General features: G+C 29.4%; 1 protein-coding gene across 1 annotated transcript in view; it reads right to left on the bottom strand.

Annotated features, from left to right (window-relative positions):
• LOC136072110 (dnaJ homolog subfamily C member 11-like) overlaps positions 1-26,312 on the bottom strand; it is a 93,018-nt gene that overhangs the window by 56,270 nt on the left and 10,436 nt on the right. The window contains exons 3-8 of the mRNA XM_065820437.1: positions 21,988-22,074; positions 21,848-21,890; positions 17,227-17,297; positions 8,255-8,284; positions 7,123-7,194; positions 6,640-6,725 (exon numbers count right to left, since the gene is read on the bottom strand). Coding sequence (XP_065676509.1) covers positions 6,640-6,725; positions 7,123-7,194; positions 8,255-8,284; positions 17,227-17,297; positions 21,848-21,890; positions 21,988-22,074 — 389 coding nt within the window. The remainder of the gene's footprint in view (positions 1-6,639; positions 6,726-7,122; positions 7,195-8,254; positions 8,285-17,226; positions 17,298-21,847; positions 21,891-21,987; positions 22,075-26,312) is intronic.

Here is a 26,312-nt window from a genome sequence, read left to right as displayed (position 1 = left end):
AATACCATGTTGAATATGAATGCATTTGATCATTTTAATGAGTGTAATTGAATAATGTAAATGTATATAATTAGGGTGGTCAGCAAATTTTCATGTTCATTTTCCATGACTTTTCCCTAAAACTTTAACATACAAAGCAATAAAAAATTTCACATAACCCTTTACTTTTACTCAAAAACATAAACTTGCTTCATAAGTGCTCTCATTGAATTTTAAATAATCTTATTATGAGACTTTAAAAACACATTTTTTGCAATTTTATTTTGATTGTCAATTCAAATAATAACTTATAGTTTGCAACTAAATCAATCAAAATTTCCTGAGTTTTACATAATTTATTTAATTTCCTGACTTTAGCAGAATGTCCAAGTTACTGGCAACCCTGATTATTTATAAATAATAAACGTAAATTTATAGAAAAGCATTATATTATTTACAGATTAAAAATCTAAACACATTTTAAAGGATGGTATTAATTTTTATCTGCTTATTCTCTGGTTTAAAAATCTTTTCATCATCTTTTTGTACTGTACAGAACTCATTTTGTTCCAACAAAAGTTTTTAAAATTACCTAATTTTTTTACAATGCTATAATTTTTTTAAACTAGGTCTCTATCATTTGCTACTAACTTTCCACTATTTTTTGTTGATTTTTTACTACTTCTTGTTACAATTGGCAATATTAAATATTGGCAATATCCGCTCAGACAACAAGACAATTTTTACTCATTTAAATGATATAGGGACTGCCTTAAATACTTGCTAAATATTAACGAATTAACGTAAAAAAATATAATCGCAAAAAAAAAAAAAAAAACCGTCTCTCTCTCACCCCTGGAAACGCTTTGAGGTAGAGGAGGAAGAGGAAGGGAGGGGGGTTACGTTAGTATAAAATTCTATTTTTAACAATATATAATATCTCTCATATTTAAATATTATCTTATAATTTTCTCGGTTGTCTGAGTTTAAAATAGCGTAAGTTACTGTTATAATTTAAAACTTAAGTTATAATTTAAAGTTGAAGTACAGTGGGCAGCCAAATTATTAGTTACAGTTTGCTTTTTCACAAAAACTACAACTAAATATAGATTTTAAATGAATAAATTTGCTTCTACTCTTACATTCTTAAAGATTTTAATATCAATAATAGTTTTTTACATTTTTTTAATGAAGTTGTAACATTCGTAAATAATTGTGACAATTTTTAGCATTGATAAGTTAGAATATGCAAAAACCTGCGAAATACGTCTTTTTGCATATTCTTTGCAAAATTATTATTTGCGCAACAATGCATGTGTAATAAATGAAACTTTTGTCAACTGTTTGGTGTTTTTGTGACTCTGACTCATTTTTATACATCAATTTTTAATGGGAAAAGCTCAAGATATATCAAACAAAAAAATTTCAGCAATATCTGCTTCATTAAAACATTCAAATCCCTCCCAAAGAAAAATTGCAAATTTAGTTAAAGTTTATGTGATGACAGTAAGCAGAATTGAAGGTAAACTTGATTAAAAAATTCCTGCACAAAGTACCAGAATTGGAAAATGTGGGAGGTCACGCATCTCACCCTGAGAGATGAATGGGCATAATTCATTACATTTGTGTTAAAAACCAAAGATAAAGTACAAAAGCAGTTACTAACATCATACAAGAAACCTAAACTTACGTCAGCGATAAAATTAAAATGCTTCACTTAGGGTAAACAACACCGACATAAATCTGCTGAAGATTAAGAAAATGTAAGCAAATACTTATTTAACTGTTTATTACAACTGCATTACTGATTGAAGCATGAGTTTTTATATTATTACTTTTATTTGTTTTCAGGTTTCACAGATGAGTCCTAATTTGAAATATTAATGGATAATTCTCCTTTTGTTAGATAAAGAAAAGAAGATAAATATAACCCAGACTGTGTTATGGGGGCGGTAAAACACCCTCTAAAGATGATGGTGTGATCAGCTATAAGTGGTAAGGGCAGTAGCCTTCTTTATATAGTTGAAGGGATGAAAAACCAGGATAAATATAAAAAAGTATTAGCTACCAAATTATTTCCTCCGTTACATGATTGGTTTCCTGATGCATACAAATGCATCTTTATGCATGATTCTGCCCAATGCCATAAAGCTAAATCAGTGACAGAATATTTAGAGTCAAAAAATGTTACTGTTTTACCATGGCCTGGCAATTCTCCCAACTTAAACCTAATAGAGAACGCCTGGGAACTTTTAAAGCGGATAATTGGGCATGATACAAAAACCAACAAAAAAATTCTCATAGATTCACAAAATAATCCCTGGCATAATGATCAGGAATTAAAAGCAAATGTAAAGAATTGCATCTAAAGTATACCAAAAAGGATACAAGCAGTAATTGATGCTAAAGGCATCCCAATGAAATACTAAAAAATATTTTTTATTATGAGTTTTTATAAATAAATGCTTAAAAATAGTAACAGTGTTTAAATAAGCGTTTTACTCTTTAAAAAAATATATTTATTTAAGCTAGTAGCACTAATATTTATATAAAAATTTAACATAAGAATATGTAAAAAAGCTTATAATGGTTAATATGATATTTTTTGCAAGTGTAATTAATAATTTGGCCGCCCACTGTAGCAGTTATAGTGTAATGAGCAAGTTATAATGTAATAAGCAAGTAACATCTAATACTATTACAATATTACTTTTAAATATTTTTACTTATTATGATACTTAAAAAGTAAAGGTGAAAAAGTTAAAGTAAAAACATATATATTACAATATTTAAACCACTTTAATTAGTTATAGAAAACTATTTAATATGCTCATGCTGACAATAAAACACATGTTATTTTTAAAGAGTATTGAATTGTTATTGTAAAAAGCAATAAAACAACAATGAAACAAACCACAAAATTATTTTAACAATACAAATAGCTTGTGTCAATGTAAAACGACTACGTGACACTACTCGTATTGCTGTTTTATACAGTTAAGTTTTTATAACAATAATATAAAACAAGTCAAGTAAATAGAATTGTTTAATTAATAAATTGAAACAAAATATAATTTTATTTATTATTATAATTAAAATTATAATTTGATTTGTTAAACTAAATTTTTTTGCACTATGATCTATATTTTTCATACTCTACTCGAGATTTTTTGTTAAAATAATTTTTAGTTAGAAGCATATATTATGCGTTAACAACATATAAGGTATAAGATAGAAACATTTATAAGGCTGACTTTTGCAAGTCTTTGAATATATTAAGTAAATTTAATAGTTAAGTAACTGTAAGTTACTGTAGTAACTAAACTGGTCGTTTTGATTTAGTTTATAGGTAAATTTACTGTGATGTATTTTATCCATTCAGTACTTTATCATAATCATACTAATATTTGCAAAATAAATTTAGCGTACTTAAGTAATTTAACGTACTTCATGAACCCCTAATAAAAAAACTTAGACAAAAAAATTACTTTTAAGAATGGCCAAAAAAATGCTAAATTAGAAAAGAAAAAAAAAAGATAAAAAAAAATTGTGAAAAAAATTTTATTAAAAAAAATTAATTGGGGATATGCGTAATTTGAACCCTGATGTATTGTATAGATAACTTGAACCCTGATGTTATTGTATAGATAATTTGAACCCTGATGTTATTGTATAGATAATATTTAGATTTTGGAGCTAGACGATTTAATTTTGCCCCAGTGGTCTGAGTTAGCTTGGAATGGCTCAGTATGAAAGTATTAGGTCAAACAGAAAGTTCTGTTTGTTACTATAAAAATTTTTTTTAACGCATTAGCACATATTTGTTTAGCGCATGTTCAGCTTATTTTTTTTATCGTTTAAAGTATTCTTAAAGACGTAGCAAATTAACTCAAATAAAGTTATTTTACATTTGTCTTTATTATAAAGTGATAGTGTAAACATGGCTGTTCATTTACTGTTCATTTATGTCACTGAACTTTATACAAATTTTAACAATGATATTGGAAGATTGAGTTGCCATATGCACATATCTACTTGCTCAGAACAGAACCAAGCCATTCCTGAACAGGATGATAACTGGGAAAGAGAAATGGATTACTTACTATATATTGTGAATGCATATTGTGAACCCTGAAAACCTAGCCCTTTCACATCTAAACCACATTTTCTAAGTAAGAGAATGTTGTGTATATGATGGGAGAGTCATTGACCAATACATTATGAGCTTTTAAAACTAAACAAAAAGCCTAATTTGGAGAAGTATCGTCAGCAACTGGATAATTTAAATACAAAAATCTAAGAAAAAAGCCCAGTGACGTTTAATATAGTTACACTGTTTACATCTAGTTTACACTGTTTCATGCTTTGTATATATATATTTGTAAATGACTTTAATTTTTTATTTTATTGTATCACAACTAACATTGTTAACTGAAAAAAATATATATATATGAAAGACATCATACTGCATCAAAATAATGCCAGGTCGCATGCTGCTTTGGGGACTCATCAAAAGAGTACAGAGCTTGGCTGAGAAACTATGTCAATCCACTATATTCCCCAGACTTAGTGCCCTACAACTATCACTTGGTTTGGTTCTAACAAAATTTCTTAAATAGCAAATTTGGAAATTTGGAAACGAAGAAGATATCAAACAAGCAGTAGTTCAATTTTTTGAAAGAATAAAAAAAATAGAAAGAATAAATTTTTTGAAAGAATAAAAGGTTTTTCAAAAATATACAAATTACCATCTCGCTAGCAAGATATCATTAAAAATAATGGCAATTATATTATTCAATGAAGTTTATAGGTGACATCAAAAAATTGTATTTTATTTAGTTTCAAAAACGGACAAAACTTTCCGGTAGTCTTAGTTAAAATACTTTAAAAAAAAACTTTTTAAAGTATTTTAACTTTTTCCAGTCTTTTCAATGCCAAGATCGATTAGAGCTGTTTTAAATTACTTTAGTAGTTTAGATTATGATGATGATGATGACAGTGAATTCTGGGATATAATTGAAGATTATCACAAAGAGTTTGAAATGAATATCACAAATTTTAATGAGGATGGTACTAATGTTGAGTACATAATTATAAATAGTGACTATTTCGATGAGGGTGCAATGAGGATAACAAGAATGTTAAAGCAACAAAAGAGAATATGGAAAACCTTTTTTATTACAATAAATTAAAGAAAAAAAAAGTGAATAACCAATGGACTTTTCTTAACTTTAGAGACTGTATATGGAAGCCAGAAAATAGCAAGTTACCAAAAGTAAATCCTTTTCTAGATCAATCTGGATTTAATTGCTAAGAATATTGGCTCTACAACAATAATCTATTGTGAATTATTTGTTACCAATAGTATATTAGATAACTTGATTGTTCAAACCAACATTTTTGCTCAAAAATATATAGATGCTCACAGAACTTAAACAATTCTATGCTTGTTTTTTAAATCTAAAACTACTTGCTGAAAAAGTTTTTAGGTTTCATTAAATGTGAAAAAATATGAATTAATTCATATAGAGGCAACATGTTTTTTCTGGTCAACTGATAAAACATTTTAAATACCTGGGTTTAATGTGTTAATGTGTAAAGTTAACCAATCATTAAATATGTTTCTTTTTAAAAGATTTGGAATAAAATTATTTTGCTTATGTAAAGATTCTGGATACATTTCTTAGAATTAGTTCCACTGATTGTAAGAAATACCATACTATTGCCTTGTTAAATACTTACATCTTATACAAAAAAAACTAATTTTTTGTTGTTGCTGTATCTTTGGTAATGATTGGTGGAAATCTGAGATAAGCTGATTTTTTATAAAAAAGAGAAAAATGTGATGCTCTATCAAGACTTAGGAGCAATATTTTCTTGAGACTTCAGTTTCCAATGCAATCTCAAAAATCTGAACTGAAATAAAATGTCACTATAAAATGATAACTGATCTTAAAAATTTAAATAAAGTATGACATATGATTAAAACCTTTAGTGATGATGGTGATGATTGGTGACCTAAACAAATATATATCCTAAAAAAAGATATAATGATCATTGATGGTGTCAAATATCAATATAATAAAATAAATAATAATGTTCTTTGATGATATCAAATATCAATAACAGGGTATAAAGATCTTTGACGATGTCGAATGTGGTAGTGGTGTACTGATAGAGCGCTTGCCTCATAAGCAAGAAATTCTGAGTTTAACCCAACTGTAGTCCCTGGTAGTGGCGGGCTCAACTTGTTTTTCTGCGCAGCAGCCTTGTTCATCAAGGTTGGTATTTCAGAGTTATAGAATTGAGAGAGGGTTGTAACCACAATTATAGTAGGCTCCTCAACTGAAGTGGCCTTCTTGGCCTTGGGGAGGTGAATTAAGAAAAAAAAAAGATTTAAAAAAAAAACATATCAACATGGTTGATGATTTCAAATGTCAATAATTAGGTATATAATAAAAAAATTTGGTGATAAATGATCTTTATAAAAGGATATATAATAAAGATCATAGATATGAAATGTCAATTTAATATAGTAAATATAAAAATGTGCTGTCAATATCTATTAGAATCCCTTAAATTCAGTTATAATTATAAAAAACATTATAATTATAACAAAATGTTCCAAAAATACATTTTTTAATGATACCTCATACTTGCCTTGATTCGTCTGTATAAAAAGGATCATCTGAAACTTCATTATTTTTAAATAAGTCCGTTGCATCTATCATCAACGTTGTAGTACCCTTTTTAAACATAAACACAAAAATAATATTTTAAATAAAAAGTGAATATTTTCAGGATCAGTTTCTTGAAAAATAAAAGAGAGAAATGCATTATTAAAGATTTTCAAAATTAGAAGTGAATGAAATCTTATCTAAATTGAATAGTTCTTCACAAGTTAAATATTATTTTATTGTTTGTAGCTTATTCTTAACTTACTCCTTGAACATGAACACTTTACTTAATTGTTTCAAGACTATGTTTAAATTGCTTACTTTATTTGCAACATTTATTTGCAATTTAAATAAATTTCTCAAAACACATTTTAATTCTTTACTTAGATATATCAAAAATTTTTTTAATATTCTATCTAATTAAATATTAACAAAATCTATTTAATTAATTAATAACAAAACTTACATTAGGATTTGTGTGTTGTTCAATTCTACGTTTCTCTGCTTCATTTTGCAATCGTTCATATTCTTGCAAAATCTAATACAATATTGAAAAAAAGCATTGTAAAAAATCCAATACAATATTGAAAAAAAAACATTGTAAAAAATTTAAAAGTATAATTATATCAACAACCAACTCCATTCCCCAAACAAAGTCAAGATCAAGTTTAAGATCACCATGATCAAGCTGCAACTAGTGTATTAGTCTTGACAAAGAGTAACCACTTTTTGATCAGTTTGGATCTTGCAATTTTTGTTGAATTTTAAACCAAACCAAACAAAACTCTTAAAGTCTTAGCAAGCTATCATCACTAGTTTAATCAAAACTCAATCTAGCATGACTCGTCATTCTGTTTTCATACTTATACTGTAACTGCTGCTTGGTGCTCAAAAAACTACTACATTCTGAAAAAAGTTTTTTTTTGTAAACATAAGTGCTTTAAAATTCTCTCCTGTCTTTATCTTTACACAATTTACAGCTTTGTAATTGTCAATTACATCTGGTTATTTGGTAAGGTCACTTGATGTTTTTGTCCACTTTCAAATCAGTTGAATAGAAAGCTAAACACGCTCACTTCTTACGCTTATGGGCTAGCACATCAGAGTCAGACATAAGACCTATAGAATGGATTTCAATTGATTAAATGCACACATTAGTTACCATAGGCCACAAGCATTCACTCTGAGCTAGGACTGCTTGCGTATGATGGTTTTCACTTACTTTGTGTGTGATGGTTTCACTTACTTTGTGTGTGATGGTTTCACTTACTTGCTCTTTAACTCTCTTCTTTGTTTACTAAATTTTCAACTTGCTGCTTGTAGCCTTGTTGGGACTCATGTCCTTCTAGCTTGATGGATTCACTTCCTAAGAAAAGTCTAGTTAACTCTGGTTTCAAACACTCCTTGCCTTTTCAAACACTCCTTGGCTCCTGGTTGAGTAAAAGCTTCAAGCTTTCAACTTAATTAGTGGCTGCTTACAGCTTTGTCAACTTAATTAGCAGCTGTTTGCAGCTTTGTTGGGAGTGAGGTTGTTTAAAAAACTTTAAAGACATTAGAAGTTAGTAATAAAAAAACCCAAAACAAAAGTTTCAACATACCTCTTGAGGTGTTCGAATACGCTCAATAACCTAATAATAATAACAATTATATATATATATATATATATATATATATATATATATATATATAATATATATATATATATATATATATATATATATATATATATATATATATATATATATATATATATATATATATATATATATATATATATATATATATATATATATATATATATATATAGGTATATGTACCCTCTTATTTGGTGAGGTTCAATAAAAAAAGTTCACAACTTTTTTTTGCAAACTGATGATAGGAAGTGGTCCTCCACAGCTGCTTTGTAACCCCTTTAGAACCCCGTTTTCGTCTAAAATGAAATATATTTCTAAAATGTATTAAAATCACTTAGTGTCAGTGTTACATGCATCACCTTTTGCTGTCTACTTGACAATAGTTCTCAATTACTTTTAAAAGGAGATCATTTTTTGGTGCTTCTGTTTTGTGAGGTGCTGAAAACCAGAAACATGCATATACTGTGGTTATGAAGAGACATATTCTTCTTAAAATTTCTTTCTCTGTGATATTTAACTGATGCCAAAAACCAAAAAAACCTTTAGCCATCTATCTTGCACGATGGTAAGCCCCAGGAATGCAAACAGTTGTTGTATCATTATTTTCTCCCAAAAGGAGATGAGCTAGTCTTCTGAATTCTTTATAATCATCACGTGGTTCATTTCCTTAAGTATTTTTTTCAAATTTTCTTCATCGAATTTTCGAGCCACTTTTTTTTTTTTCAAACTTTGTAAGGCATCCAGTTCCGCTTTTTATCACTTTCAAGTGGTTCAAACTTTGATTTTTTATTAGCTCCCACTGGGACTTCACTCTACCAAAAAGTTCAATGTTTGGTCCTTTTAATACAAAAAACGCATCAAATACTGTATTTGTACAGATTTCAAAAATATGATGTCAACAGGCTAAAAACAAAACTCTTTGATTCATTGATTTCTGTATGACAGTTATTGCCCCATTGTGACTGTATTACTTGCAGTTGTGTCAAAGCAAAGACCTGCAAGACCTTTTGTACCATTAGAGCACCAGTACCAGCAGGTATCCCACGGATCCCTAATAACTTCTCAATTGGCAGATACAACAATTGGCAGACATTCATGTTTGGTTCTACTGACATTCAACAACATTTCACCATCAAAAGAGCAACTAGTAGAACCATGGGTTGAAAATTTTTTCTTACTGCTATTGCAGTTTCCCGTGAGATTCACGGGATGTAGTTGGCGCTTCCATCAGAGTGGAACATTAAAATGTTAATTTATTTACATCAATACCGATTGCAGCTAGGGCAGGTGTGACAACCATCATTGCTTGTCGTGGTGTTATTTTTGTTTGGTCTAATGCTGCATGAAAGAGTTGATTGTCAAGAAAACAACGTTTAGATATTGTAATTGAGAGTTGACTAGTGTACATAGTAGAATGTTTTGAATTATTTGGACAAGTAAAAGCTTTTTGTGTTTGAATACACATATCACAGTCAGAATTTTCATCCAAATAATAATCTGAATAGTAATCCATTAATGTATCTGTAAATATAACTTTACTTTCTTTGTGTTGTTTTAAGCGCCTTTTTTCTTCAAGCTTGCGTTTTCTATGTTTTGCAACTGCTTTTTTATACATTAAGTTTTCTGATGTCATTAACATCTTTTGGGGACCTCTCTGGTCTATCAGAAATTGTTTATCTTCATTTTGAATGGGATTGTCTCACCTTGTTGAGACAATCCCATTCACCATGGGCAATATCAAAAAGTTTATTCATTTTGGCAGTGAATTTTTTTTGATTTACTACTTCTGTGCTTAGACACAACTTAGAACATGTTGCTTGTGAATACTCTTTAGTTTAGCAACTACATGAGGCTTTGCTATAATTGAAATATTAGCCTTAAGCCAGAAAATCATAACTTCATCTGCAACTGTGTTGCAGGATATTGGAAGAGTTGACTTTTTGATTATCATTTCATAAAAAACTCTACATAGGGCAACACCACTTGTTAGCAACTGACTCGGCCCATCTATTGTTGAGAGAATATGTCCAACTAGCCAAACATTTGTAGTTAAGCGTGTTGTTTTGCCTGAAGCAGCCATCTTTTTGAGTAATATTTTTATACTTTTTTACTATAATAGAAAGAATATAATAGAAATTTAATAAATATAAAGCGCTCATAGTCAAATAATAAAGCAATTAAGTCTTAGCATATTTTGATTTCATTATTTTCAATAATAAAATCAAAATATGCATTTAGGAGCAATTTTTGGTAAATAATGCTGAGGGGTTGAATCTAAATTTGCTTGTACTTTCCAGTCTTCTGTGAACTATCTATGTTGTAACATTCTAATACTTTATATTATTTGTTTTTAGATCAATTTATAGCAGTATGAAATAAAATAGAATTTCAAGTTTGAGTTTTTAGACAAATTTTGGTCAGTTTAGGGTTCCGAAATAGGGTTTGGTGGACCATTTCCCATTATCAGTTTGCAAAAAAATTTTAACTATATACTTTTTATAACAGACCTCACCAAATAAGAGGTTGTGCTATTGAAAATTAAAAAAAAAAAAATTTTTCATATAAAAAAAAACCACTCTAATATATATATATATATATATATATATATATATATATATATATATATATACACATACATATATATATATATACATACATATATATATACATACATATATATATATACATACATATATATATATACATACATATACATATATATATACATATATATATATATATATATATATATATATATATATATATACATATATATATATACATATATATATATATATACATATATATATATATATACATATATATATATATATATACATACATATATATATACATACATATATATATATATATATATACATATATATATATATATATACATATATATATATATATATATATATATATATATATATATATATATATATATATATATATATATATATGTATATATATATATATATATATATATATATATATATATATATATATATAAATATATATATATATATATTTATATATATATATATATATATATATATATATATATATATATAACGGGTCAGAGAAATAACTTTTTTTTTTTGAAAATGCTATAAAAAAACTACTGAATATTTTCTCAAATGTCTTTTTTCCTTTGAAAGTACAATCCTTCCGGTTAATAATGGAAAATAATTTCATTCAAATGGCTGCCTCGGCTGGCCATGCAATAGCCTACACGATCGGTCCAATTTTTAAGCACATTATCGATTGTGTGCAGCTGTATTTCACCAATGGCTTCACGAATATTGTCCTTTAAAGCGTCAATTGTCTCTGGCTTGTCGGCGTAACACTTATCTTTGAGGGCACCCCACAAATAATAGTCCAACGGTGTCAAATCGCAGCTCCGAGATGGCAAAAACGACATCAGCTCTGCAGCTGATAATGCGATCTTCAAAAACAGGGCGCAAAACATCCAGTGTAGCTTCGGCTGTGTGGCATGTAGCGCCGTCCTGTTGAAACCAAATGTTGCCAATATCCTCCTCTTCAATTTTTGTGAACAAAAATTCGATCAATATGGCCCAATAACGATCGCCATTGACTGTAACGGCCACTCCTTGCTCATTTTCGAAGAAAAATGGCCCAATTATGCCTCTGGACCAAAATCCGCACCAAACAGTGACTCGTTTTGGGTGCATTGGCTTTTCAATGTATGCGTGCGAGTTTTCTGTGCCCCAAATGCAACAACTTTGCTTGTTTACATACCCGCCAAGATCAAAATGAGCTTCATCTGAAAAGATGATTTTTTTGGCAAAATCGGCATCTTCTGTAAGTCAATCGCAGGCCCACTTAGCAAAGCAAAAACGCATTGGATGGTCAGTTGGCTTCAACTCCTGAACCAATTGGACTTTATATGGCGTCATACCAAGGTCTTTATGCAAAATTCAATGTTCAATTGTTGAGAAATTGTATGCAAAATGTTCAATTGTTGAGAACGACGGTGAATTGATGTTGACGGCGCATCACGCACACTTTCTGCCACAGCAGCAATATTCTCGGGTATACGTACTGTTTTTGGCTTTTCACGCTTTGGTTTATCGATGAGGATGCCAGTTTCTTTCACTTTTTTCACAAGATAACGAACATACGGAGCTGACGGTGCTTCTCTTCTTTTAAAATCGGTACGCAATTTTCGCACACATTCTGCAACATTACCATGATTTTTAAAGTAATGTCGCAATATTTCCCAGTGTTGTTCAAGCGTATACACAATCATATTCGTTCAGCGGAAGGATAAAACTAATTATCTGTCAAATCAGACATGAGCTAAGTGTTACCACTCACGAAATAAGCACTAGTTGAAAAAAAAAAGTTAGATGGCGGACCCGTTATATATATACACACACACACACACATATATATATATATACATATAAATTACTAATAATTTTATTCTAAAATATATATATATAGGTTTTGGCAAGTGTTTATAAAACAACAGATGCATTAAAAGCATTCAAAATTCAGCTTTTTTTATACCAATTTTTAATAAGGCTATTGTCTATAAGTGTTTTTGCTTTGGTATTTAAATGCATTTCTTACATTTGTAACCTTTTTTTGAAAAACTGTCTGCTTTAAAAGGAATCATTAAGTATAAAGAAAAAATCTTATTTCAAAGAACATTTTTTTAAAGAATATATATATGTGTATGTATATATATATATATATATATATATATATATATATATATATATATATATATATATATATATATATATATATATATATATATAAATTAGTAAAAACACTTATCTAATTTTTGATTTCTTCTACACTGTGTTTCACCATTTCCTGATGAACCTGCATCAATAATAAATTAGTGATGAACCTGCATCAATAATAAATTAGTGATGAACCTGCATCAATAATAAATTAGTAAAAAAGTGTTTTTACTAATTCATTATTCTTTGAGAACATTAAGCACTCTGTTTGTAGAATACACTAACTATATATATATATATATATATATATATATATATATATATATATATATATATATATATATATATATATATATATATATATATATACATATATATATATATATATTATATATATATATATATATATATATATATATATATATATATATATATATATATATATATATATATATATATATATATATAATATATATGCAGTTAGGCCGGCATTGCTGAATGCTGACTCTAATTTTGAGGGTTGAGCTTAAAATATCAGAATTTTTTTTTTATATAAGAACACAATTTTTGTTCCAGGCTTCTGAGTGTTATATTTTAATTGCTAATGTCTAAAGTATGTGAAAAAATGACTTCATTAAGCACTTATATGACAATAGCATGAGGAAAACTTGTTTTTGTGTGAAAATAGAACAATTTTTTTTCATTTTCGTCATTATGATCAAGTAAAAACAAAAATTGCACAAGGAATAGACAAACACAGTTGAAAATCACTCAACAAGGTTCAGAAATGTTTAGATTTTTTTAGATTTATGATTGCACTGTGAATCACTCTCTCGAAGAAGCCCCAAATGAAGTCCCCCATCATGTTTTTGTTAAGCTGTCCTTGGTAACAACATTCAAAGTCTAATATATCTTGATGAATGTGCTTGCCTTGCTCCTCAGAGTAAGCGCCCATGTTCTCCTTGAACTTGTCAAGGTGTAAATCAAGGATATGGACTTTCAGAGACATTTTTCATCCCATTTTGGAGTAACTCTTTATGAGAGTCTGCAATAACTACACATAGTTTTCAGCTTTGTGATTATCTAGAAACCCTTGAACAACTGCAACGAAACTGCTCTAAGCCGCTCTCTCCACCCTGTTCAACAGCTTTGCAAAACCCTCACATTCTATAATTTTCTCAATCTGTGGTCCAATGAATATAACAGCCCTAACCTTAGCCTCAGACAGCTTTGGAAAAAAATCTTGGAGGTATTGGAATGCTGCTGACTTCTTGTCAAGAGCAGTGACAAATTGCTTAATAAAGCCTAACTTGATTTGCAGCGGTGGCATAAGCACTTTATGAGGTTCTATCAGTGGCTCCCACTTCACATTGCACTTCCCAACAGAAAACTCAGTTTGTTGTGGCCAGTCCTTTGTGCAGTAAAACAGAGGAAACAAGGAAATTTTGCAAAACCTCCTTGAAAACCCATGAGAAATGATACCATTTTGAAGTCACCAATGACCTCCAATCTGTAGTCATCACACTTTGATGCACTCAGCAACATTTTGAAACTGGTATAATCCCAACCCTTGGAATTAGGAAAAATGAGGTCTACAATATTTTGCCAACCTTAATCTGTTTGAGGTTGACATCAGGTTGACAAAAAAAAAATTTGGTACAAAGGTTTCACCATAAAACATTGAAACAAGGTCATCAATTTTTTGCTGATCTGAAATACTTTTAGGTCAGCAGTTAGGTGGACATTGCCGAATGTCAACCCTAATTACGAAGGCTGTAGTCCTCTTTGAGATGCACAGAGTGGGCCATTGGGAGAAAAGGGTAGTCGTTTCCATTGTAAAGCAACACAGCTTTGAGGCTACGGGATGAACTGTCTACGAACAAGCGCCATTTAATAGGATTACATGCAATACCTATAGCCTGGAATAAATCGCTAACAACATTGCAGAAGCACAGCCCATTGCGCTGAGTGCAGAAGTTGGAGAATTTGATGTTGCTTTCTCTGATCTGTGACTTGTACGCTATCATCAACCAAGTTCCACTATTTGAGCCTGGATATCAGAAGCTCAACATTGGAATTCATAAGCCCGAGGTCCCTAATTAAATGTTTCTATCTGGTTAGAGAAGCACGACTTTTTATCCCCAACTTTATCTGCGGAATAATTTGAGGACAGGAAATTTCAAAATATGGAACGATTTCAAGGTGGAACATATTTGCCTACAGTACACAACTTAAGACAAAACTTTGTAAATTACAACTTCTTGAAATGAACTAGATTAAATTAAATGAACTAGAAGGCATTAAAATTTTATGAAAATAAATTAAAATAAAGCAAGAAGCAACTGTTCAGTTTACCTTCAAGTGTTTTCTTGCAACATTCGCATGTGAAATGGGGTGCCCAAGATTTGTCTTGATTCCCGACTGGTATGCCGAAACATGCCTTGTAGGCCTCGCAAATTATACAACTTGCTTCCACTGAATACTTTTTCGCTTTTGTCTTTATGAATTGTCCGCACATGTAGCAGAATGAATCAGCTGGATGCACACAACAAATCCTTATCCTTTCAGTCTGCAATAATATGAATTGGAATCTTGGTTCGAGAGACTTGTGCTTTTATACTTGTACTTTTGGAACATTTGAGAAACTCTCAGAACATTTTAGAAAGTTCTGAGAGTTTCTCAAATGTTCTGAAAGTTTCTTGAACATTCTAGAGTGTTAAGGAGAAATGTAGAAACATCTTAACAACTCTAGCAGTTCACGAAAGTTATAGTAGGAAACTTGGCTTGAAATTGAAAGCAAATCGAAAACTTTCTCGAAAACATGCGATTTTCCAAATTTCAGTGTCCTGGTCACAGAAGCAAAGTTTTTCTGGAATAAGAGCGATTTCCTTTCTGTTCTAGACCTAACAGGTAGGGAAAACACACTTTCAACCCAGGAACAGGACAAAAGTGAAAATTTGTTACATGGTGTAAGTAAGCAAATTCTTTAGTTATCTGCATGATGACCAGAATCTGAAAGTCCTAAAATATCTTAGAAATAGGATATTTTTTTTTTAGGACACAAATGTGGTACAAAATACAAAAATATTTTAACAATCCCTCAAACCACCCCTCCTCCTCCCACCTAAAAAAAAAAGAAGCAGTTTTAAGTCGACATTAAAAAGAATGATTTTTCTATATTTTATTTGTTTGTTTTTTTAAGAGGAAAGCAAAAATATAAATTACTATCTGTTTGTAAAATATATTTGTATAATTTTAATGAAACAAGTATATATTGTTCCTATATGAAAACATCTATGTAATGCATGCGTGTACTTTTATGTATAACTTTTTTTATTTTATAAATATATTTATTTTTACAAAAGTATGCGCACAATTAGCTTATTTAAATAAGGCGTTTACTTCATACACAAAGTATGTGTGGTTCAAATCCCATCAATGTCATGTCCTAAAACTCATAGGAAAAAAATGTGCTTGAATAAATTAAAAAATCTGTAAATTGTGGCATATATTATAAAGACTATTTGACCTACAACAAAACGGAAAAGCCGAGCTTTGACTAAAAAAATAGTTTTTTTTGGTACGCATTTATTCTTTTGTTTTAATCAAAAAACTTTAGCCCAAACATTTTTTCATACCATTCTATTTAGTTTGAACACAACATGTCTTGGAGGTTTGGGATCCCTTTAATATTTTTTTATAATTACAAAAAATTTTAACAAAAATAAAAATCCTTTATTTTTTAATTATTTTAAAATACTATTTACATTAATCTGTTTATATTTTATCATTATACATTTATACATTATAAAATATATTTTATCAATATATTTTAAAAATTTTATCTTAAAAAACATAACTGCTTTCATCAAAAAGACATTTTAACAATACTAAATTTAAATTTAATTGAAAATTAATGTTTAAAAAAATGTTAGTTTGTCTACTTTATTTTTTATGATGTTTATATTTTGAGATGAATAAATAAACTTTAAAACTAACAATCTTTAGGCACATTATGCGGTTATAGAAACTACATTTAACTAAAATAATGTTGAAAATATACAAAATTTATAATATGTACACTATCATGTGTATAAATTATAAATTTGTACCAAATGTTATGTCTTGATGTACACTATTACAGTTAACTAAAACATTATGCAAACTTTTTTTCAATATGTTGATTTAAGATATTATCTTTAACAAATAAATTACCTCCCATCCTGCATCTAATCCTTTTTGACCATATAAATTATAAATGAGTCTTTTTTGTTGATTAGAAAGAACTAAAAAGTAAAAAAAATTATGATAATAATAAATAATCTTATGACAATTATGTAAAATTATTATGACAATTAATTATGAATATATGAAACTTTAAATAAATTGTATGCAACTTGAGAAAAAATATTTTAATACACTGTTGTTTAAAAATATGTTTAAAAAGGTAGTTGTATAGTTGTATCTACATATACATATCTATACACACACACATACACACACACACAAATATATGTATACATACAGATTGTCAGTTTGCACTTTTTGTTTTGAAAGAAATACAAATTTGCAATATTTGTGTAATGCCAGGAAAAACTGGCAACAAATTATGAGGAACTTCAAATTGTTGTCTGGTTTATAAATACATAAACTAAGGTTTCAGTTTGAATTGGCAGTATATACAAATGTATATGCTACCCATAAAAAAAAAAAGATTGATGAGTCATTCCATGCCAAATGGACAAAATAGTTGTCCATTTACAATTTCTTATTAAAAGTTCCAGTTAAAATTTTGAAGCTCTAAAAAACTTAAAAACGCTTTTTTTTTTAATTTCAACTTTATACAATATTTTAGACTCTCCTACAACATTGACATTTAAATTTTAAAAAAACTAATGAGCTTAAGTGAAATCATATTCAAACTATTTGTAATAGCCACAAAAAGGTCTACATGAATAAATTTGAGATTTCAAATAAATGGAAGTTTTTGTTTCGATCCATATAAGAAACTAACGAAATTTAACAAAAATCAAATTAAAAAGTATTTAAAATAAACTGACTTTATTAAAACGATAAAATGTCACTTATTTAATTTTTATCTTTTTATTACTTTATCAGTGTTGCTCTTTTAAAGAAGTTTGATTTATTATCTTGTCATAAGCTTTGTACAGAATGTCAAAAATAATTTAAAATGACAAAGAAGATATTAAAAGTGATTCATGTAAACATAAAAATGAGACTCACATTTTAAAAGAAAACTTCAAGCATCAATGGCTTTGGTTGTTTTCTCTAAAACTAGTAACTCATAAAGACAGGGTAAGCTATGCAAAAAAAAGATATATAACATCCACACTGCAACAAACAAAACTTTTGTTTTAAAAGTTTCTCCAGATTTAATATATGGTAAACCAAAAAAAACTTTTGTTTTAAAAGTTTCTCCAGATTTAATATATGGTAAACCAAAAAAAACTTTTGTTTTAAAAGTTTCTCCAGATTTAATATATGGTAAACCAAAAAAAACTTTTGTTTTAAAAGTTTCTCCAGATTTAATATATGGTAAACCAAAAACAAAAGTAGTGTGTTATAAAAGTAAACAAGATTTATATAAAAAAAATCAAAAAACCTGAAATTAACTTAAATTACTGAGTATTAAAAAAACTTTACCAAATTACATATTGGTTCCTGAGAGTTAGTACATTGATGATACATACAACTATTATTCAGTTTCTCTAAGAATGATAACAGCCATTTTTGTCAGGTCAGGCTATCCTGCTTCAGGTAACTTAAAATCCAGTATAACCAGCCTTGTAGAATCTGCTTTCAGGCAAAGGCTAGGAGAAGCCAACTCCAACTTAAAGCACTTCCTGCCTTGAGGCTCTTGGTTGCATAAAGGCTAGAGATGGTGTCTCAATAAAAATACTCATCTTGGGCAGATGTTAAATGCATCCGGCTACTGTGTTAAAAAAATCCATCACCAAGTTCATTCAAAAACCCATCACCAAGTTCATTCAAAAACTCAAAAACCCATCACCAAATTCTCTAAATCTTTCATTCACTAATATTCATAGCCTTAAAAGGAACTTTTCTTCTGTTGAGTCTTATCTCTTGCAAAGTTCACTAGACCTACTTGCTCTTTGTGAGACTAATTTGAGTTCAGCAGAGTTCATTTGTGACATGCTTGGCCTGGTCATTAACATTTGTAAGAATTCACCCAGTTGTAGGGAGACCAGGTTAAAATCCATAGACTATTCTTTTATGTGCTTTCGTTTAGCACTACTTCACTCTATAGCCTTTCTCTTTGTTCTATATCGCTCTCCTTCATCGCAAGAATGCACTCTTTTTTTCCTGGTCAATTTGATCAGAAATGTTATTCATGATCAAATTGACCAGGCTCTTCAGCCAATATTGTTGTTGTTGGCGACTTTATTGTTCATCACACTGAATGGCTTGGCGCTAGTGTCAGTGACTCTGCAGGCATTAAGGCCCACAACTTTTGCCTTTTTCAATCTCTAACTCAAATAGTCAACTTTCCAACTCGCTTTCCAGACAAACCGAATCATTTACCTTCTCTACTTGATTATGTCTACTTTCTGATGTAGTCAGAGCTCAGTTTCTCCACATTTACCCTTCTGATCATGGCTTGATCTCTTTCAAACTATTATTTGATCATCAGAATCCCCCTATCATCATACCTCTTAAAACTACCTCAAAGCTGACTAAGACACTTTCTGTGATTTTCTTTGTGATAGCCCTTGGGTAGAAATATTTCTTGTCTTCCTGCTGACAAATGTGCTTCTTACATAACTTCTCGGATTCAGGTTGGCATGGAAACTTTTATTCCCTCTCGACAATTTTAAGTCAAGCCTCATTCTTCTCCATGGTTTTCCTTGCATCTTGATTCCACTAGTTGCGTTCTACCTGATATAGCCAACAAACAGGTTTATCTATTCCTTGACATTGGTATCACTCCAACTTCTGTATCCAAAATGATTTTCTGCTTCAACTCTTCTACAGCTTGTGATCTGGACAGCATACCTGTTGCAGAAGTGTTCTCAAGAGCTGTCATATATACTTTCAAAACTATTTAAAATTTCCTTTGATCTCAAGATTGGGCTTTTTAAGTTTCGTAAACTTAGACCAAAGGGGCGTATTCATAGCAGAAAAGCTTAAAGTCACCATTCAGTATACTTTGGTGTGTACCACCAGAATGTAAAACATCTACCATTAAAAATATCAAATATCTCAGGCTCAGACCTTGAAAATATCAAATATCTCAGGCTCAGACCTCTGACAGTTTAAAGTTGGCAATAAATTGCCAACTTTAAACTGTCAGAGGTTGGCAAAAATATTTCAACACAAAGATTTTATGATTAAACATAGAAATGAGGGCGTTGATTTTTTGCTGAACTCAAACACTTTTAAGTCAGCAATTAGGTCAGCACTGCTGAGTGCCAACCTTAATTCTGAAAGCTGCAGACTACAAATATCTCTTTACATTAGGTGTATGTCACTTAACAAATTGAGTTTGCATGCTGCACAGTTTCAATAACTGCCCAGGTACCAATACAATTAAAGAGTATCTTACTACATTGTTTAATAACTACAACATTGAAGAAATAACATTCAATTAGCTGCAAAAAGCTAACAAAAAACAAATGATATAGTACCAATAACTCTTTTAGTGGGTGATTCTATTAAAAAAGCTTGTAAACACTTGAAAAATAAGAGACCATCTTTAGCCAAAAATCAAGCAGTATATTACCACATGGTAACATGCAAGTTATGTAATCATGTACTCACATGTTAACATATTTTAATATTACTTTACTGATAATAATAGATTTTTAATTCAAGATGCAGTACAAGGTTTTACTTGGAACATGCAACATTGTATTCTCTTGTTATTTACTTTTTAGATTTTTAGACTAAAGTGACGTATTTTATGGGAAAAAATAAGATAAAGTGTCATCTCAGATCATATGTAACATGATACAAACTTTATCTAATTTATTCATGAATTATCAAAACATTTATAAAAGGTTAATATTTTACTTTAACCATTGCATTTATTTCAGTGGTGGTGTAGATTCACAATACAAAAATTATAAAAATATATCTAACATATGTTACCATACCAACAGGTATCTGTAAATGACATTTTCTGCTATATCACACAAAAAGAGTGCTTGTTATGTTGTTGGGGACTCTGTTAAGTGACTTAAAGGGTAGTTTACAATCACCAAGAAAATTTATAATTGGTGTAGACAAAATATCAAAAGAATAAATTTTCTATACATTTTAAATTTAAAAATCATTTTAAATTTATAAGTAAAATCATATAGTAAAAAGATTACATTTATAAGTAAAATCAGATGTTAAAATAAAGCATATGTAAAGTGTTTTAGCAGCTTATAAGGTAAAAATGAAAAGGAAGCAGACTCTAATTTTAATTTATCTCTCTGATTTTATAAACTCCACAACATAAATTTTATATGTGTATTTTTCAAAACTTTATGTATAAAGATATTTCATACTTCAGATCATTGCATGAATTATACAATAAGACACCTCCATATCAAAATATATAATGGGTACGCATGGGGAAGTTACAAATTTAGATTTGTTTATACTTTATTTTTAAAAAAAAGAGGATTTGTATCAAAAATAGTGTTGATCCTAGGTTTTAAGTGGTTTGAAGTGAAAATAACATTTTTTAATGTTTAGCTGCAGCCATTTTTAGTGTGTAAAAAAAAGTTATAGTTCCTAAGAATCAAATAATAAGAGGAAGAAAACTTTTTTTTTTAAACTTATTTATATAATAAAATAAAAAACTCACCTTCGTATGCCTTGTGAATTTTATTGAATATAGAAACAGCGATCTTTAAGAAAATAAAAAAAATAATCATATAAAAAAAAGTTATTAAAGATTTGAATTAAAAACTAACTAAACTTAATTTAAATTATTATTTATAAAACCTGTTGATTTTTTGGATCTTGATGTTTATCAGGATGGTATATAACACACATTCTGTGGTATGCAGCTTTGATTTCTTCCTCGTTTGCCTATTTTTTATAATTAAATAAAAATTTGTTATTAGAATTAATCATGATAGCTGAACCTTGATGACCTTTTAAAACATTGTTAATGCTGAATTTTGATGACATTCTAAAAGTTTACATTCTAAAGTGTTTACATTTTTGAACATTGTTAACACTGAACCTTGATGACTTTTATATTTTAGTGTGTACATTTTTAAACAACAAATGGATTGACAATACTTTTTTGTAAAATTTCTTTTCAAACTAGTTTGTAGGGGAAGAAAATTTGTTTTTTAACACACCTATCCAAAAATGGTCCCAACTTCAAATTTAAGGACCAAAAAAATGACTGATGGGACATTAATCTGCAAGGTCTCAGATGTAAAAATTAAAGTCTAATCTCTATAGCCAAAGGAGAAAAACACATTTAAAGTTTTAAGAAAATCCCATATAACCTTAATCTCCCATTGAAAAAACACATACACACAGGCATGAAATGATTTCCTTTAAAAAAAGTTACTTTATGGTGGTGTTATGATATTAATTACCTTTTCTTCAAATTGCTATTGATATTTTTTTATTTAGTACTTGCAAAATAAGATATATACTTCTGATAAATATTTTGTAAACTTAATAAATTAATATAGTTTTTAATATAAACAACTGCTTTAACTGCTAAAAAAAAAAAAATTATTTTAATAATCTAATTCAAAGATGCTTGCTGTTATAGTCAATAACATATTTCAGTAACTGGCCTCCATAACCAGGGTGATCGGGGTTTCTTTTGTACCTTGCCCATTGAGCACTGAAGATTGAATGCAAGGATTCTGTTGATTGCTCACTAAAAATGCCCAATGCCTACCCTTTAGAGCAATAAATTCAGGAACATGGTAGAACACTGTATGGGTTTCTGGGGTGACTGGAACTGGGAGTTGAAGATATGAGTTCTTAAAGTCTTTAATATGTTGAACATATGCAGTATTTATTGTCCTTCCGAAGCAGGAGCTAACAACACTCTTAAAATGTTGGAATGTTTTCACAAAACCAACCATATGGTCTGCTTTTTTGCTTTCAACAACTCTTTGCAAAACATCTATGTTCTTCAAAAACTTATGACAATCATTCCCAACAAACTCTCCACCATAATGTTTCTGAAACATTTTCACATTTGCAACTTGTTTCTTTCCCATGTTTTACAGTCAGCAAGCTTTTGTCATTTGAGGCTGAAATTGTTTTGACATTTCGACATCCACCATTGGAGATAACACCCAAGCTGAACTTTAGGAAAGATCCTCCACCATCAATACCTAGTTTGATGAGAGGTGATGAAGTGATTGCTCTAACACTGAGTTTTTGATTGCTCTAACACTGAATTTTTGAATTTGTAGTCTTGTTTAATGTTACAGCCAGTTCTTGCATCTTTTTCTTTGAAAGACCAGTATTGATTTGAATTTAAACCATGTCCAAAGTAGTTAGAGAAGTTCTTGATATACACTGAGCTCTGGAGGGACCTGGAGTAATAGTTAAAGCTTTACCACTTTCTCTGCTCAACCTAATTATGCCCTGTGGAGAGGATACCTTTTGAGTTATTACAGAGGATGCAATTTTTTTAGCAGTTCTGGAATCAGTTGCTATCGTTTTCTTTAAGTTTTCAAACTTGGTTGGTTTGTGAACAAACATGTGTTATTCCTCTTTTGAATACATTGAGACAGTTTGAACATAGTTTATCAAAGCTACTTGATGTTTCTTTCAAATCTTGATCAGTTGAAAAAATGAGCTTTGTAGAATGACCTTTTAGTTGGCCAACCTGGCAAATTAAACAATTACAAAAGTCCAATCTTCTGGTCTTTGGTCTAATAATCACTTTGTTATAGTCATGTAGCTTGGAAAGAGGCAAGTTTCTATCACCCTTGCCATGCTTTTGTACCATCGCTCTGTAGGAATTGCATATGCCTAATGGAACTCTATCATCCTTAAAATCAATGGAATTTCCAGAATAAATATCTAGTATTCTTTCCTTGATGAAATCAGTAATATGTCTGTCACATTTTGAAAAACAAAAGAAGCATACAGATTGCTGACAATCTTGATGAGTTTTTCTTTTATATGGCATTTCAGTGGTTTAAAAACTGATCTTTGAAAAATAATTTTAGTACAAGCTTGTGTGTATAAAAAATCTTTTTTGTTGTTTAGGTTGTAATTACTTTGAAGTTGCAGGTTTTGTAATTACTTAAATGTAATTACTTCGAAGTTGTGGCTTTTGATTTGTAAACAGTAGAAACAAACTTGGTCAGAGCAATAAAAGATTTTAGGAGATACTTTAAAACAAGAAAAAAAGCACAACTATGTTATACATATTTGATATATGTAAAAAAAAACTTGATTCTAACATTAATACTGAAATTATTTTATAAATTACCAATTAATTTTGAATTTACAATTCTAAAGTAATTTTTACAATATAAAAAAAAGTTGTTATTATATCCAATATTTGGTCAATAATTTTACACAAGAACAACAACGCAAACCTGTGGATTTAACAACTAAAACATTAAGAGGTTTTTATGTATTTTAAATTCAGAACAATTAAAAAAAATGTCTCTAACTATGTGTTTTTTGCTCCTATTTTTATACAAACATGGACAAAAAAAGCACTCTTTTTGCAGAAGTACAAATGTGAAGTCTAACAACCATAGAATCCCATATCCACTAGTTACATTACATTGTTACTAGATTAGTTATTTAATGTAACTTTGAATCTTTAAAAGACATAAAAACCACAAAAAGCTGCTATATTTTGGCCGTTTTTTCAAAGGCAAGATTCCTACTTTAAGAGCTATATCTTTGCACAGATAAAAAATATCTTGCTCCTATTTTTTTTGCCTAAAAGATGTATGCCAAGGCTTCATTCTATTAAACTTGGAAACTTCCATATTCGATAATAAGGTTAGAATAAATATGTAAAGCATCCGTTGTCTCTTTTTAAAGAGGCTTTTAGTGCCATACCCTATACTTTAGGTCCCTGTACACAAACCACAAGTGTTAAAGAGCTGATTTTTTATCAGGTTATAGCCAACACATATATGTAAAGAGTTTTTGATATTTTTTGAAAACTCCATAACCCAAAAGTGAAAAAGAAGCAAAATAGATTTACAACGGAGCTCCAAGTGCGATCAGTAGTGCAAAGAGCTATAAAACTTTAAATGTGTTTTTCTCCTTTGGCTATAGAGATTAGATTTTACTTTTTACATCTGGTGATACCTGAGACTTTGCAGATTAATGTCCCATTGGTCGTTTTTTTGGTCCTTAAATTTGAGGTTGGGACCATTTTTGGATAGGCGTGTTAAAACAACAAATATATTTCTTGTTTTAAAAAATAAATTTCCTACCCCTACGCATAAGAGCATTTAACTAGGAAATTCAGACCTCCTTCCTTACTAATGTCACTTTTGGGCTAAAGCTAGAGTCAAACCTCGGAACTCTTGCTTCTGAGCCAGAACTCTAACTACTGCGCCACGACTGCATTAAAACAAGAAACATATTTCTTGTTTTAAGATTCACAGCAAAATTGTAAACCGACTATCCGTAGTTAAGAAGTTTATTTATTAAAATAAAAAATATAATTCTTGTTTTAAGAAACAAATTACCTACCAAGCAAACTGTGGGGTGATCAAGTAATGGGAAAATTTTAAGTAATTTTTTTCAAATTACTCAAGTTACTATTAGTAATTTTAGTTATTTTCCAAACAATGAAATATTTTGTGTGTTGGTACTATATAATCATATCATAACATAACTAAACTTTTAAGCTAAAACACAAAAAACATAATATGTCAATCTTTTTTTTTTTTTAATTCTGATTCACTCCTAACAAGGCTGCAAACAACCACTATTAAGTTGGGAGTTACTAGAAAAAAAAGAACAAAGTTATAGAGCAAGGAAAAGGTTGACAAAAGACTTGAAAAGTTGAATGTTGTATAAGTTAGGAAAACACAAAGATGGGAGCGAGTTCCAAAGAGTTGAAATGCAAGGGAAAAAAAATTGACAAATAAAAGTTTTTAGAGCATGCAGGGATAGATACAGTGAAAGAATGAGACTTAGCTGAATAAAAAAGTCAAGCAAGAATGAGTTGTAGTTGATGGAACTAGAGATAATAGCTTCTTTGAGCAGCAACCATGATAGTATTTGTAGAAAGAGATGCAAATTTATGATGATGGGAAAGAGGCTCAAGCTCATGCATTTTTGGACCTTGTCAATGAGAA

Source organism: Hydra vulgaris, chromosome 15 (genome assembly GCF_038396675.1).
Source record: "Hydra vulgaris chromosome 15, alternate assembly HydraT2T_AEP".
Classification (NCBI taxonomy): Eukaryota; Metazoa; Cnidaria; class Hydrozoa; order Anthoathecata; family Hydridae; genus Hydra; species Hydra vulgaris.
Note: the sequence above shows the minus strand (reverse complement) of the source record. Positions and strands in the feature narration are given on the sequence as shown.